The sequence below is a fragment of the Puma concolor genome, chromosome D4 (assembly GCF_028749965.1).
Source record: "Puma concolor isolate L17-30 chromosome D4, mPumCon1.1.hap2, whole genome shotgun sequence".
NCBI lineage: Eukaryota > Metazoa > Chordata > Mammalia > Carnivora > Felidae > Puma > Puma concolor.
The window spans coordinates 93,828,987-93,845,245 of record NC_141679.1 but is presented as its reverse complement, the minus strand read 5'-3'; the positions used below and the strand labels follow the sequence as shown (position 1 = coordinate 93,845,245).

Below are 16,259 nucleotides of genomic sequence, written 5' to 3'. Positions count from 1 at the left end.
GCACGGAGCCCGGCAGAGGCTTCGGTGGGCGGGACGGCCCAGCGCGCAGAAGGAGCGCCACCCCCCTGGCTGTGCTGCGGGGAGGGTCGCCGGTCCAAGCTGCCCGGCGGCCCCTTCCCAGGCTGGACCCCCAAGAGAAACGAGCACTTTCGCCAACAGCAGACACACCAGAACCGCTCGTGTGGCTTTTCCATAACCAGCCTGTCTGTGTCCATTACCCAGGATGAAAGATAAATACAACTGTAGCATCTGCGGACCCTCCCTCGATGTTCCCATACAAGGGTGTTTAAACATCAGTCTCCTTCATAAGAAGTCCCAGAACAGGAGGCACCAGCCAATGGTGACAGAAGTCAGAAGAGGCCACCCTCGGGGGCTGGGCTGTGACAGGCCGTGAACACAGGGGGCCTCTGGGAGGGCTGCGCTGCTCCAACCCCACTCGGGCCGTGCCCGTTTGGGGACCCAGATGCACGAATGTTCACGAAGCTTCACGTTTCACACGCCCCTAGGACACTTCCCAAACCGTGCGGCCCAAGTGATGAAAGAACGGTGGCCTGGGGCCCGGCGCCCAGCGCCGAGGCGTGAGGAAGGGCCTGTGGGAGCCCCCGCCCCGCCGGAGGTGCGCCGTGTGCTACCTTCTTAGGCTCCTTGACCTCTTTCCCGGCCGCCTGTGCAGGCCTCTTCCCTTCGGGCGTGGACGCGAGAGGCGGCTGCAGGGCTCCGGGGCCAGCACGCTCCCACGCCGGAGGGACCTCGGAGTCCTGGGACGTCCTGGAGGGGCCCTGTTCCGAGGCAACAGGGGAGGAGGTTCACCCGGGGCACCACAGCAGAGGCCTTATGACTCGTGAGGAGGGCAGAGTGGGGGGGGGACACAGCTGCCCCCCACCCCCCAGCCTGCAGTTAGCCAGCCAGTCTGTCGAGGTGCGCTGCAGGAGCAGGAAGGGGGTTCGGGAGCTCAGGGGGCACTGGCGGGCTGCAAGGAAGAGGGAAGGGACTGGGCACAGCGGAGCAGGGGGCGTTGGGAAAGATAGGCTTATCTGTTTAGAAAATACTTCTCGCTGAGCGAAGACCCCATTTTCACAATTAGTGACTGTCATTTTACACGAAAACAGAGTATTCTTGTGGAGGAACGTGTAACAAAAGTTTAGACGACGACCGCATGCCCACAGAGGCCTGCTCTCCGTACAGAAGGCTGTAGAACAGCGTGTAGAAAAGCGTTTGTTCCCCCCTCAACCCCCGCGCTGAGACGCAAACAGAGGTGGTGTTTACACCAGACGCGTCTGATAAAGCGATATCTTGATTTCAAGAAACCAGTGAGATTTTTAGGGATTCTACTGCAGAAAGTGAGGTGCAGAGAGTGGGTAGGGCTCTCCGGTTTAGAAAACTCAAAGTCAGCAATGCAGTTTCATCACAAGCGAGCACTTTCTCTCCATGAAGTAACGATCCCCACACCACACTGGTGAACGAGCGTTTTCCTCCGTAACGCTTTTCCCCAACTCCGTATGGTGAGGATCCAAGTTATTTCAGAGGAGCTTTCCCACTGAGAAGCAATTTAAAGGATAATTTCCTAAGTTTCACGACTATCCTTCTACTTAAGGCTAAAGAGCGACAAGTCTGGGCTCCTAATCAGCGCAGCTTACGGAAAACGAATAGCTTAAAAACAAGAAGCGGGAGAGTACCAGATGAGCAAATTTTCCGCCAAAACCATCTTCTCTCCGTTCCGGAAGCGAGTTTCTCCCAAGCGCCTCCTGTGGCATCACCCCTGTCAACGGAAGAGAGAGCCACGCTGGCAGCTTCGCGACGCGCCTCAGAGCCCGAGACCGGAAATGGTCTCGAAATGGCTTCATCTTCAAAGACGGGTCCACGCCGTACTGTGCCCGAGTACACAGCACGAGAACCACATCGGAGCGCAGAGCAGGTCCCAGCCCGGGCGCACCTCAAGGCCGGCTCGCCACACCGGGACACCCGCTTACACTCTGCGTCCTAACCAACAGCCAAGTCACAAGGGAGACTAGCGTGGATCTCGATCAGCCGTTCCGCCTAGAACTTCCAGAACCCTTAGCAGACAGTAAGCGATACAACTCGTTTCAAGCGCAAATGACTTAAGGCCCCTCTGCCAATCACCTCCTTGAACACCAAACCCAGTCTAGGCCTCTGGGGATGGCGTCGCGGCAGAGACCCACCTGGGTCCTGGCTTCCGGCCTCCTGGGGCAGGTGCTCGCTTTCCTGCAGAGACGGTGCGCCCGCTGGCAGGCCAGGTCCCGGGTACAGAGCTGCAGGCTCAGGCACAGAGGGCTCTGGAAAGCCAAGCGCAGACCCGGGGGGTCCGCAGCCAGGCCCCAGCTCCGCAGGGCCGGGGGGTGGTGGCACGGGGAACAAAGGCACCCTGGCGGGGAGGGCCGGCCGGCTGTCGGGGAGCGTCGGCGGAGCTGCAAGAGCGAACAGCAGCCTGAGATCACTGGCGCTAACTCCAGTCACTTGCAGAAGCGAACGGGCGGTCGCCGAACAGTTTAGCACGCGGCATTCTGCGCGGCCACGTTTCTTTCGTTATGTGCTAAGAGAACCCGGCGCCCAAACAGAAAGTGCGGGGGATGCGAGGGCCTCTGCGGTTGGGGGAAGAACAGCACGCGGGGACCCTTTGAGGACCAAAGGGAGGACGTCGTTAAAGATGATGGGCAAGGGCTCTAAGCCATAGTGAGACCCAACACAACCCAGAGAGCGGCTGCGTTCACGGAGTCCTCCTGGCCTCGGCCGCCGGGGGACAAAGGGGCGCCCGCCCACTCAGCCGATGTTTACAGCCGAGAGAACGGACAGCCTCGCGGAGGGAGAGGAGAAGGCTGACGCGAAGCTGAGACATGTCCCCTCCGCTCTCCCAGAGAGGCAGGGCGAGAATGTTCCGCGTGCGGCACGGGGCTCACCTGAAGGCAGCAGCCGCACGCCCTGACCGAAGCGCTCAGCGCTGGGCACAGGCAGTGCCAGCAGCGGGTTGCCCGGCTGGGCGGGTCCCGGGCCGTCGTGCTGCCCGGCCTCAGGGCCCGGCGTGCTGGGGCAGCGCTGGGAGAGGGCCCCGTCCAGGCTCCACGGCGCGGCGCCCTCCTACAGGAGAGACACCGCAGGCATTTCCCACAGCCCCGCGCTGCGGCACCAACCCCGGGGGACCCGCTCCCCGCGTCTGTGCTTCAGGAGCGCCTCCCGGCCCCGTCCCGGGAATCCACGCGCCTCTGAAATCCTACCGTTTACACCGAACACCCGCACTCGATGTGAAAACGGGGACACGGACCGCGCCTGTCAGCCCGTCTCTGACATCGCGTCTCCCGAGACCGAAAGCAAACCTCACACCTTGACCTGCTTCTCGACGCGCTGCAGCTGGACCAACCAGGCGGGCTCCACGAAGGACTCCTCCTCCGGCTTCTCTCTCAGCTGAGGGTCGAAGAGCCGCAACTGCGAGGCGATCTAGACGCACACGGGGTGGGGGGAAGAGCCCGTTACCACCGGGGAGGACAGGCCCACCCGGGTGACCCAGAGACAAAAGCATCTTCGTCACCCAACCGGGCGGCTGAATCACCGGGAAGGTTTTCTGAGGCGCGCCGTGACCTGCCCCGGAGCAGCTGGCGAGGCCGAGACATCAGCAAGGGGGCCCGGGAGCCTCGAATGCGCCCTAGCAGACCCGTCAGCCTGTGTGCGTGGGGGCCAGCAGTCCGCACGCCCCCCGGAGCGAGTCTGCTTCCCCTCCCATCGGATCCCACGGACTTGGCTTCACCGATCAAAACACTGAATGGACCCAGAAATGCACACACCCTGACGGGCGGTAGGGGGAGAGGGACGGTGAGGGAGGCGGGGACAGATGAAACAAGGCGGCCGTGGATTCACTGCTGAAGCTGGCGGAAGAAGGATTCGTTATTCTGTTTTCGTAAACGTCTAAAACTTCTCGTGATGAAACACTTTCCCAAGTTATCACGCGAGTGCATTCTCCTGAACGAAACTCCCGGGGAGAGGGGAACACTGGCGCAGCGGGCAGCTTGTGCTGCGCGTCCCCACGCGCAACCCCGTCTCCTTTGAGCCTCGCCTGCTCCCGGAGGCCGGTCACGCGGTCTCTGTTTTACAGAGCAAGAAACTGGGGCCGGCCCTGGAGCAGCCAGGCCCCAAAGCCAGGCTGCTGGACTCTGGTAGCTCATGCTGTGAACTGCTAGATTCAAGGGCCCCACGGTGAGTCTCCCGGGGAAACTTCCTTAGAAGCTACCGTCCCGTTTCTGCACTGGGGTGAGAGAGCTGATGAGTTCTTACGCTAACGCAAAAACACCGGATGCCCGTCCAAGAACACGAAAATCGCTAAAGCCGTTCAAGAAGGAAGTCCCGGCGGTCCCAGCTCGGTTCCCGAGTCCCGTCAGCCCGGTGTCGCCGGGAGGACGCTCAGGGGACGTCACCTGAGCCAGCTGGCTGATGAGCACCGGAGAGTGCGCGTGGGGCTGCGTCAGGATGGTCTTGGCGATCACCTCGCAGTAGTGGAAGGCTTGCGTGGCCAGCCCCATCTCCGCCAGGCGGCAGGAGTAGATGAACTTGAACACCTGGAGCAGGTGAACGACCAGAGCGGTCTGAGGCACCACCCCTCGCCCCCGCCAGACCCCACCCCAGGCTCACGCTTCACCTCGCGCGCCTCACACACGCCCCCGGCGGCTGCCCAGCAGCACCAACCCTGCTCCCGGAGGGATCTCACCTTTCGCTTATTTATTTTTTAAAGATTTCACTTTTTAAGTTACCCTTACATCCAACGTGGGGCTCCAGCTCCCGACCCCGATATCGAGAAGCCAGCCAGGTGCCCCCCAAGGTATCTCAGATGAAAGTCGACAACTAAGCTTCTTGGCAACTCTTTCTCTTCAACACGCTTACGAGGCTGGTCGGGACAGCCGTCCCCACTCGCTCTGCCCCACAGACATTTATGCCCACACGGTCCCCGGTCAGATAATACTCTCCCCACGACGCTAAGAGCTTCCGACAGACAAAGTACTGGGGCCCAAACGCTCAACAAACATCTTAAAGGCAAACAAAATCCTCAACTCAACAGGGCTTTCTTCTCAAGCATTACGGACGCTTGAGTGTCTCGAGATCTCCAAAAACACTTTATCGCTTTCTGCGCAAGGACTCGAACCCGCGATGGTCGGAGAGTTGTCAGCACGGACCGCCCGCCCACCCCCGCTGACCTGGAAGTTGGGGAAGGAGCAGGTCTGTGCCCCGAGGGACTGGGCATACTCATAGGCCTCCGTCCTCTGAATGGCTTCATTGGTCGCAAACTGGAAAAACGGCAAACTGTCGAGGAAACAGGGAACCTTAGTCCTTGAGCAGGTCACCCAGAAGCCCGTCACACCACAGGACAAAGCCGGCAGCCGCCGCCGGGCCGCCCGCCGTCTCTGGGTGGGCTGAAGGAGGGTGCTTTCCTTCTGCGGGAAAACAGAGACCGCTATGTTCCTCACCTGTGATTCGATCCAATTAAAACCAGTTTTGCGGTTTTCTTCGTATAGACCCCTAACCCGACCTGGGCCATGAGGTAGCAGAAGTGCGCAGCATCTAAGAGACCTTTCGAAGCTGAGGAGACACAAAGCAGGCCGCGGCCAGTGACGCCGAGTTCTCCCAGGAATCAAAACACGTGGATGGAAAACACCACAGAGACAACGCGAACGGCCCTCAGTACCCCGGCAGCGGCTTCCACACACGAGCGTCCTGCGCTCTCCCACCTCCGGGCCCGTGCCCGCACCTGACCTACCTAGCGTGTCGCCCATGGTGGTCATCGCCCTGGACTCCACATCCACGCTGCTGCTCAGGTTGGACAAAATCATAGCAAGATGCGGCCTCCAATCTCCCCACTTCTCGTCTCCGCAACACTGAGGTCAGAAAAACGCAAACCCAGATAAACCCTCCTCCTCAGAAGACAGCGTCATTTTCATCTCTCACGGGTGAGCTCAAAGAGCACAGCGAGGGAGCGAGACCAACAGGGGGTCGCAGGCCTCGCGGCCCGTGACGCAATCTGTCAGACGAGCGAGCCCGGACAGACAGCCGGACCGCGGAGATGCCCACGAGCCCCTGAACACTGACCGTGGACGCAGCGGGCATCCGGCCCGACATCAGCTGGTACACCGTCTGAAGAGGGTCGTTGATTGGAAGACTGTTGGCGAACCTGGGCAAATACAAAGAGACGAAGACCCGAGTTGGCCCTGTGTCGAGGACAAAAAGACAAAAACAAGTCTGGTCTCATCTTGGCCATCTAATGGCCGTCTGGCACTTAAGCCGGGCGAAGTGCACAGGTCCCAGTATTTCGATTAAGGAGCTGAAAACAAACACAAGGCCCCAGGATCTCGTGGTGGTTTCACATAAAGTACAAGAACTACACGGCCAATAAAAACTTCTAAAACCCCCTTCGCGGTACAACCCATGGACGAAGGCCAAGCAAGCCCGGGCCAGCGGCACCTGCTTTCTGGGACGAAATCTATAGGCCACTGTGCTTCCAAGAGCTGGCCGGGCAACACGACCAGGCCAGTTGGAAGCGCCCAGAGACAGTCTACAGGGCAAGATGTTCTACCTGGTCATGACCCGGGCGTGTGTCCGGCTGTCCATCTTGCTTGCCAGCAACAGAGCATGTCCCCACAAGGCATTTTTCATCGCGGATTCCAAAGCATCCTGCAAAGTGTTTTCGGGGTTACCTGAGTTATCAGAACAATCTCCCCGACACAAGCAAGCGGGCGCGGCGGCCCGCGTGTCGTCAGGCACCGCTGGGGGCGGGCAGAGCAGAGGGCACACCAAGGAACGCGTGACTCAAAGGTCTGCCGACACAGCTCCGGTTCAGAAACGAAGTCCACTTTTCACATGTGCCCCAGCTGCAAAGTCCCTGTGGTAGCAGGCTGGCGAATACACATCTCGCTTTGTCATCTACTAGCAGCATGAAGAACACACACGCCGATCAGCAACCAGGGCAACCGAGACGGGGTACCGCCACCCCCAAACCATTGCTTCCCCCGTGGGACACACCACAGGGATCGCATCCCCGTTCCAGAATGCGGCACGAGGCCTCCACGAACGTCATCTCGACGCGCACAGAGCCTTTCCTAAGGCAGACTTTCCCTTACCCAAAGTCACCCGGGGCACGACTCAGAGGACACCTTCGGGCGACAAACACGTTGCGGTACAGGTAAACGGGAGGCAAACCGGACAGACTTTAAAATTTCAACCGGTTGGAAGATGTCCACGTGAAGACCGTTTAGTTATCACACACGAGCTTTTGGAGCGGATCACGACGTCGGAGTGCCCCGAACTGCCGGCCTGGGAGACCCCCGCCACCAGGGCGCCCACGCGGCCCCCACGGGCCCCCTAGGACCCTCCCCGCAGTCTGCCTGGTCCCGGCGAGCCTCCAACGGCTCTGCATATTGTGATCGGCTCCCCACCGGCCCCCGGCTCCCACCTCACCGGGGAGGATGGTGTAATTTCTGTCTCGTGCTCGGCTTGGCCCCGAGACCCGCACACGACAGGGGTGCAGCCTGAGCATGGGAAATTCATCTATTTGCCCAATGACTGAAAAGCGCACTCGCAGGTCTCCGACCCCACAACCCTCGGAAGAAAATCCCCACTGACGCGAGAGGACGTACCAACACCACACGGGACGGCGTCTCTGGCGCGCCCAAGAGCGGGACCGCACCCCTCGGCTGTGCCCTGTGCCCCGGGACACCCTCCCCCTCCCCGCTCCCGCTCACCTTCTTGCGTCCGTAGAGCAGCAGCTCTCGGAACCTCTCTGTTTCCTTCTCGAGAGTGCTGGTGGTGGCCGCATGGCTGTCGGTGAGGAACGAGAGCTGGGCCTCCCCGGACTCCTCCTCCTCCACTTGTCCCACCGCCTCGTTAGTAAAATCAATCAGGTTGGCCTCGTTGGGTGACTTCCCAGGAAGCCATGCCGTTCGGTGGTCTCGTAACAGAAGTTCCGCGATGTCTGTTCCCACCACGGTCTGCGAGGGCCACGGGGGCAAGAAGAACAGAAGGGTTTACCACAAACAGAATTCACTGCCGGGGCGACAGGACACTCCCGCTCGTCATCAGGCGAGGCCCCGAGCAGGACTCCTCAGGCGTGCATGCTCTACTCCCGGGGGCACAGAGCACCGCCCGTGACACGGCCAGGAGCAGGGTGGGCAGACCACAGACTGCCTGATAGGCCGACAAAAAGGTGGACCCACACCTCCCTTCGCCCCAAACCACACGGCCCTGACTTCCACTTCCCCAAATCGCTGCTAGGAAGCTCTTCCTGCGTGAGCCCCTGGACGGTGACCCCGCTTCGCCGAGCACAGCCCGAAAAGAAATCCCGCCCAACTCCTCGGGGTGCAGGGGGACCGAGGCAGGGGCCAACGAGAAACTTACCCCGTTCTGCCTGCACAAGAGAACAATGAAATTCCAAAGGAGACTGGCAGACTCCTTGTCAATTAAATTTTCATTCTGCAAACATTTCGTAGCTTTGTTCTGTGCAAAATTAATAACATCCACTTTATGGGTGTCACCTCTGAAAAAAGAACACACGCTCGATGAACAGCAACACCTTGCATCCGCGAGGCCGAGCACAGCAGCCGCCTCCGGACAGACATCGCGGGGCGCTCCGACGGGGACGTACTTGCCGAGCGGTCCCGGGAACGAGCGCATCTCCTCCTGGTCCGGCGTGTGCTGCAGCAAGGTCTGGTGGAAGCGGGGCGGGGCGGGGCGGGGCGGGGCGGGGGTGGAGAGAGACAGCAGCTCAGGGGCAGCGTCTGCCCGCCGCACAGGAGCACCAAGCGGTCGACGCCACCTGGGGGGTGGCTGCCCCTCCGTCACAGGGCGCGGGCACATTTGGTTTACAACAGTGACTTTCAAGCTCTACTTGAAGGAGCGGGAACCGCGCCTCCCCTCAAACTCTGAAGTGGGGCCCTAACGTGCACAGAAGAGGCCTGCCAGGGCCGCAGAAGAGGGCGCCCCCCCACCAGCCTCCTGCACCCCAGCGCCTCTCCCCGTAACCCACATTCACCAGTAAGAGGCCTCCCTGCTGAACCAGAAATGCCAATGAAGACAGAAAGTGAATATGCCTTAAAACCAAGTCTGACGTGACCCTCAACGCAGACGCTTGAAATGCTGATCTCTGAGAGGAAACTGACATGACCCAACGCAACAGAAACATCTGCGGATCGAAGACGTGTGCAGAGAAACGCTTTGCAAGGTCACTTCTTCAAGGGCAGTCCTGCGAGGTGCAATTTCTACTCACGGAATTACCTCCATGCTGTGGATCTCGACCAGTGCGGGCTGTCCTTCTGAAGGCAGATTTGGAATCACTTTAATGAGCTGACCCCCAGGACCAAACCTGGCACAGACATGAGGCACTGAGAATTTCTCAGGAGAGGTTGGTCTTGACGGAGCTACGTTTCAATAAAGTGAAAAAGAAACAGCTTGTCACCCTGTGGTGCTTCTGAACTAGACCAACAGCACAGAGTTTCACGACACCCACGTGGCTGGAGTCACAGGTCAGACTGGTCGTGGCGACCTGGCTTCCAACCGAAAGGTATTTTGGTTAGACGTCCTCCCAGAAAGGAGAACTTAGGTGTGTGTCAGAAAAGCGTTTCAGTCATTAGACACGACGGCTACTCTCTTCTGAAAAGAGAACTCCTTTGAAACAGCCGCGTGCGTGGAGCCAGTGTCACTCGCGAGGAGCGTCGGGCTTCCAGCTGCTCGGACGCCCCCAGAGCCTCCACACCTAACCCTAACCCTGACGGTGAGTGGCGCAGGGGTCGACAAGGGGACTGAGGACAGAGATCTTCACTGGAGCATCGCCCTGTAGGGTCCGACGCCCATGTCTGCACTTCTCCAGGGGAGAGCATTTGATCCAGTGTCTCAGGGAGGAGTCGAGACTGTGGCACAGGTGACAAGTCCACGCAGGTTTTCAAGGGGAGTTAGGAGTTTCCCACACCCAAGCAGCCAGCACCGGGGAGCACAGGGCGGCCGCGCCTGAGAACCTGGCGGGGAGCCTGTACTCAGAGCCACACCGGCGTGGGCACCACGGACAGACTGGGCTGCTCTCAGGTCTGAGTCCGAGGGATGGCACCAGCCCCCGTGACAAGCTCTGTGACTCACGGCAGTCCTTACCCTGCAGAGACAACCAGGCCAGGCACCGCCAGTTCCCATCAGAGCTGAAATTCACTCCCTCTGTCACCCCGGGCTCGTGAGGCCGCCCCGGCAGAGTGACCGGACATCCCTCCACGGCCAGGAGCGCCTCGGCCCTGACCACATACATACCTTGCTCCGTCGCGGGCCAGCCGGCTTCGGCAGGGTAACCGTACTCCGGGAAGCCCTGGACGCTGCCAAAATTGTTGCCGTAGGCATAATCTCCGGGCAAGGAGTCTGGGGGAGGCGGGGCCTCGTAGGAAGCAGCAGTCATGCCGTGATTTCTGTAAACCTGACTCTGAGGAAACAGAGCAGACGGGACCAATCAGCTCCTGGGAGCTCGGGAGACTCAGACGCGCGGTCGAATACGGGAAGGGGGGGGCCCACCTGGCGCGAGCGGGAGCTGAGGCTGCTGCGCAGACTCTGTGCGGAGCGCTCGCTGTGCACGCTGCGTCTGTCCGCCTCCTCCCCGTAAGGGTCCCTGTGGGGCTCAGGGTCGTCGTCAAAGCTGCCAGTGAAGCGAGGGTCGTACCTCCAGGGGTCATCGTACCTCTCGGGCCTGGAGAGAGCGGGAGCAGAGGCGAGGAGAGGGAAGTGTGGGGAGGGGGCTCCAGGACAACGGCCCTCTGCTACACGGCAGCGAGGTCCCGCCGTGTCGTCGCCACCCTGTTGCTGGGTGCCGGCTCACCATCCGGGGTCTTGACCCTCAGACGACCAGTGGGAGCCTACCCTTGGGCGGAGTGGCCACATCCCAAGCCCAAATTCAGACCCCACCTTCGCCTTCAGATTTGGAGAAACAGGCCACAAGCGCACCTGCGTGCGGCCATGCCTCTCCCGGACCAGGAAGAGGAGGGGCCGACTCCCGGCGCCGCCCCCAGGCCAGTTCTCAACGCCCCCCCACCCAACAACGCAAGCGGGAACTGCCAGGAGGGCCTGTTCATCTTTGTCCTTCAGACAGGGACCCCAACGTCAGCTGCTGCTCAGGGTCCCAAGCACAAGCGTAGCTTTCCGATGAATACGACAGACGTGAGGGCAGAGTCGAGCAACCCTCTTTACCGACGCGCGTCGTACCAACCTGTCCCCGTAAGTGTAGTTTTCTTTCCGGTACGGATCGTATTCCGCATCATACCAATACCTCCGGTCACAGGCGCGGGGGTCCCTGAATCTGGAGCCATAGTGGTATCGGTCCCAGCGGCCCGCATCTGTGAGCGGGGCATTAACAGTTTATTACAACAGGCAAAGCAAGACACGCCTCCCGCCCTGGCTAGAGAAACCACACCACCCCAGACTGAAGGACGCCTCGAGGATCTCAGAGGAACCGAACTTTCCTCCCCCAAATCAGCATGACCTAGGAGAGTGTTAGCTGTTAGGCCGAGGACCCGGGCGCGTCTTGCCTGTACCGACAACACGTAACACTCACCGGGTTTCTCTCAACACGGGTGATTTAAAAAAATAAAAACCTAAAAAAACCTTGTTCGTAGTTACTATCTTTTGGTACTTAATTCTGCGACCATACATTTTCCTTATGTGGCTTCTGACGTAGTTTAGAAAGTTTTAAGAAATAATCCAAAACTAAAAGATTAAAGTTTTAAGAAATAATCCAAAACTAAAAGATTACTTAAAGCACCTGGGTGGCTCAGTCGGTTGAGCATCCAACTCTTGATTTCAGCTCAAGGCATGATCTCTTGGTTCATGAGATCGAGCTCCACATGGGGCCCTGCACTGACAATGTGGAGCCTGCTTGGGATTCTCTCTCTCTCTCTCTCTCTCTCTCTCTCTCTCTCTCTCTCTCTCTCCCCCTCTCTCTGCCCCTGCCCACTCGTGCTCTCTCTTCCTCTCTCTCAAAATAAATAAACACTTTTTAAAAAATACATTAACATTATAACCTAGATGTACCATTTTTGGCAGCTACGAGCAAAATTTGTATGTAAAATGACACAAACGTAAATGGGAAAGAGGCCTGAGGGAAGCGGGACAACCAAGGGACAGTGGGCCCGGGACCCTCCCCTGCAGCTAAGCACAGGTCACAGCCAGGCAGCAGTGACCAGCAGGACCGCCAGGGGGACGTGTCGCTGAGATGAGCACCCCACCCAATGGCAGAGTGTCAAGATGGGAAGGCAGCTCCGGGCGTATGCAGTGAGGACATCTGATGCCTGCACCGTGGCGGGAGGGCGGCCACAGGAGGCCACCAGTATGCCACACGGGGCCAGTGTGACCCCAGAAGCTGGTTTCCCATTTATTTCTTTTCATCAACTTAAATAAATACGCAGGACCAAGGCCATCCTGGAACTACTCACAATCATGCTTTGCTAGAAAATCATAGGAAACTACTAACGTGATAAAGATACGTTACTGCTGTAACCGCTATAATTAAGATGTAATTTCTAAACAAATACAGCAGCATGATTATTCCCAAGTGCGGCTTATCTTCCACCACTTTGGCTCTTGGATTAGAAACCTAAAGAGAGCAATGGAATGGAGGGCCTCGTAAGAAATGGCCAGAGGACACTGCCTCGCACCGGCCGCACTAGTGGTCTGGACGCGGTTCCGCCAGCGGCCGGCCATCTGCACTTGTGAACCTACCTCCGTAGTCATACTGGCTGGAGTAGTAACCTGCATAGTAATCACTGTGGCTGCTCCATCCGCTTTTGGAGTTGTAGTAACCTTCAGGATAGCCTTGCCTGAAAACACACACGATGTCGTTACAAAACAATTTTCCCACTTCCTCCTCAGGATACGACAAGACGTCAGTCAGCACACGTTACCCCCAGAGCGTCAGGCGTGCGGCAAGACACATTGCGAAAAAATCGTAATGAGAAAATCAGTAACGACGATGGGGTAAGATTCCCTGCCACGCAGCCACAATTCACCTCCCCAAGTAACTACTTAAGTGCCACAAACGTAAGAGAACTGACCGCCTTCTGCCTGCTCAGTGCCACATCCCACACGCCGACACTCAAACAGGCTCTCAAGTTTCCAGTCATCAACCCCGAGCGGAAGCAGAGAGCACTGAGCTGTCAAAACCAACCTAACGCCAACTTCAGTACCCTCGGCGCAGACCGCGTGCCGTGTGCTCGGGACGGGTGAGGGTCTGCGCCCAGGCGCAGGGCTGCGGCTGCCTCAGCCCCTCGAGTCTGCTCTTAAACCTGACCGCAAGACGCCTGAATTGTGTCTGATGGAGGCTAGCCTCACAGACCCCGCCACGAGTCTCTTGTGGCCAGATAAGCAGAACTTGGCGAGGTCACGCGTCAGACCTTCTGGGCAGTAAGGTTCTTAGAACGGCCCATTAGCGGTTTCGTCTCTTACTAACGAGCCTTAGACGATATTTGATTTTTGAAATGTGACTCTTCCCATGCCCCTTCAGGAACGTCTCACTCAGCTGAGCCGGGGGGCTTGGCCGGCACAGCTCCTGGGACAGAGACTGCCAGTGAGCCGCACTCGGTCCTCCAGTCCGGAACCCGCTCTCACGGCTCAGCTGTGGGAACAAGGCCCCTTCCGAGGGCCTTGGAGGACAGCCCTCTAGACCCCACCCATCTGCAGAGCGGGGGGCCGCTGCACACGCCAGCGGTGGGCTCGGAACAGAGATGTGACATGGCGCAGAGCCACGACCACGCCACCTCCTGGCTGCTCTCGCCAACCGAGCCCGTTCGCCCATCAGCAAAGACACAGTCAAAAAAACGAAGGACTTGTTCCCACCTCAAGCAGTTCCTGCAGGTACGTGATCACACCAGGCATGAGACTGACGCACACAAGCACGGACACAGACACAGACACACGTCCGCAAGTGCAGACACGGACCCACGTCGTCAAGAACACACACGTGCGGACGTGGACACACACCCCCAACCAAAGCAGGGCAGAAAGGCCGGGCTGCTCTCCAGAGCGGTCACATGAGTGGTGACGACACTTAAGAGCACAGAAACACTGCCAGACAGGGGACAGAGCCACTGACGTGCGGCCTGGCCTCGCTCCTGGCTGGGGCACTTCTCAACAGCACGGAGCCACCTTTGGCCTCTTGGAACGCACGTTAACTCGCAGGTGGCCAAAAGGACAGGATAGTGGAACGGCGAGATGCGCCCTGGCTGCACCCTCCTCCACCCTCCCTGGTCCCCTAGAGGGTTCTAGAAACACCTACCGGACACTTTCCCTTATTTTCACTTCGAGCCTTACTTCCCAGGTGCTGCACAGGAGCTGTAACCTCGGGAGCTTTCCCCCACAAAGCCCCCGGAAGTCTGGGCTACGTGCAGGCCAGCAATGGACTGACAGCGGCCGGCCGAACAGGCAGAGGCTCACAGAGACACAGCCCTGTCTCCAGACGAGCCAACAAAGACAAAGTGCCAGAGATTGGATCCCGCGACTTTGGAAAGCAGCGCACATGCAAATTCATGGGGATCAGACTTCCTCTATTAGGGTTCAAGAAGCCGTGTGGCCTTGTAACAAAACCTACACCTGTAACATGTCACTCCTCCACCTGACAAGCAGGTGCAGGGGAAGGTGCTGGAACGCAGGCGGTGCGCCCGCCGCACCGTCCCAGCTCTCCCTATGTCTCTGAGCGGGAGGCTGTGACCTGCTTCCATTCCTACTTGGCAGGAAGGCATGATGCCAAGGCTCTTTCAAAATCCCTCATCTGTAATCACAGAGCTGAGACGCGCTCGCTCAGCGGAGGAGGGTAGCGTGATAGACGTGTGTGGGGCCTTCCAGCACAGATGCAATGTTAGGAAAAGGAGGTGGGCAGGGGTCCTGGCCCCAGCCTGCCTGGCCTACGACTCCACACCACTGTGGTCAGTAGCAGGGAACAGCCTTAGGGCCCTGAACACCCGGTCAGCAAAATGCCTGAGCCGCGTGTGCGCCTCGGTGGTGGCTGGATGATCCCCTGGCCCGGGGAGGACCCCGCAGAGGGTCTGGCCCGACCCAGTGCTGGCTGACAGCACAGCATGGCTGCAAGGGAGGGCTTTGTTCCGTTTCAAAGTGCTCCTGTGCTCTGCCCGTGCTGATTAAACATAAGCACAGGAGAAGACAGGTTTGTCTCATGTTTTCAGATCGGGAAGTTACCACCACAGCCAGCAACACGAACGTCAATCACCTGGCAGGTGGCCGGTCCGAGCAGTGACTTGCCCGGGAGCTGGGCCGCTCGGGCTCGGGGCAGCGGTAGCTCTCAGCGTAGGCGGACACCGCGCTGTCGTAGGACCTGTATCTGGGCTCATACAGGCCATAGACGTCCTGCTGGAAGAAGGGTTTGCGCAACGTTAGACATCGGTGAAGAGCCACCCGTCAAGCAACTGGCGCTAGCTCTAAATGGCGCTGGTGACGGCCCTCCAGGAGCACCGGACGTGGGGCTTCCCTCGTGCAGAAGAGAAAACCTACAAATTGACATCCACAGCCACAGACGGGCAGCAGGATCTTCCTAAAGGGACTGCCCTGGTCCTGCTCAGGAGATGGCCGCCGTGTCAGCAGGCAGCCCCCGAGGGGCCGTGGAGACTCCAGACGGCTCTGCCGCGGAGGTGCTAGGACTCCCTGGGTTCGTGTCCTTGTTTCACACATCATCTCAGGTATGCAAAATATCCAGGGTTCCATTTGAATGGGTCCCGGAGCTACACACAGCCTCAAAGAGAGGCTCATACTCTATTCTCATGAGGCTTTCAACCCCTCGCAGGCTCATGACTGGCCACGACGGTCTCTAAGGAGCTGCCACGTGGGGACCTGAAGCAGCCCTCTGGTCTACGAGCCTGACTCTCCACCATCGCCTGGCCGAAGTGGAGAAATCACGTCCAACGGACTTATTCCTGACACCACCGGAGACTGTGGCCACAAGGTGGGAGGGCGGAAGGAAGCGGGCTCCCACAGGAGTGGTGCTGGGCTCTGGCTGGAGTTTCCTAGATGTATGTGTGGCTGCCGCACAAAGAACCCAAAGCGGGGACACTGCTCCCCTCGTGCTCTGCCAGCCCTTCCTGGGCGCTGGATGGATCTGAAATCAGTTTCCCTGTATGGAAACAGGAGTCCTTGGGGCTCCTTCCAGAATCTCAAATTTGCTAATCTCAGTGGTTAGATGCACAGTATTCATATAATCCCAAAGATGCTCAAAGCCTGCAAAGGAGGCACAAGCCTCCTCCTAG

At 58.9% G+C, this 16,259-nt stretch overlaps 1 protein-coding gene across 8 annotated transcripts in view; it reads right to left on the bottom strand.

Moving 5' to 3' along the window:
* Positions 1–16,259, bottom strand: part of SEC16A (SEC16 homolog A, endoplasmic reticulum export factor) — a 32,280-nt gene that overhangs the window by 7,818 nt on the left and 8,203 nt on the right. For 5 of the 8 annotated variants that reach the window (XM_086684488.1, XM_086684491.1, XM_086684493.1 and 2 more), the window contains 20 exons: positions 15,230–15,369; positions 12,730–12,827; positions 11,222–11,348; positions 10,534–10,705; positions 10,279–10,444; positions 9,262–9,404; positions 8,633–8,694; positions 8,386–8,524; positions 7,734–7,979; positions 6,569–6,666; positions 6,085–6,166; positions 5,756–5,873; positions 5,466–5,577; positions 5,196–5,301; positions 4,422–4,562; positions 3,337–3,450; positions 2,916–3,093; positions 2,181–2,426; positions 1,677–1,759; positions 633–779 (listed from right to left, as the gene is read on the bottom strand). In XM_086684488.1, coding sequence (XP_086540614.1) covers positions 633–779; positions 1,677–1,759; positions 2,181–2,426; positions 2,916–3,093; positions 3,337–3,450; positions 4,422–4,562; positions 5,196–5,301; positions 5,466–5,577; positions 5,756–5,873; positions 6,085–6,166; positions 6,569–6,666; positions 7,734–7,979; positions 8,386–8,524; positions 8,633–8,694; positions 9,262–9,404; positions 10,279–10,444; positions 10,534–10,705; positions 11,222–11,348; positions 12,730–12,827; positions 15,230–15,369 — 2,718 coding nt within the window. The remainder of the gene's footprint in view (positions 1–632; positions 780–1,676; positions 1,760–2,180; positions 2,427–2,915; positions 3,094–3,336; positions 3,451–4,421; positions 4,563–5,195; positions 5,302–5,465; positions 5,578–5,755; positions 5,874–6,084; positions 6,167–6,568; positions 6,667–7,733; positions 7,980–8,385; positions 8,525–8,632; positions 8,695–9,261; positions 9,405–10,278; positions 10,445–10,533; positions 10,706–11,221; positions 11,349–12,729; positions 12,828–15,229; positions 15,370–16,259) is intronic. The other 3 variants (XM_086684492.1, XM_086684494.1, XM_086684489.1) reach the window with 1 other exon arrangement.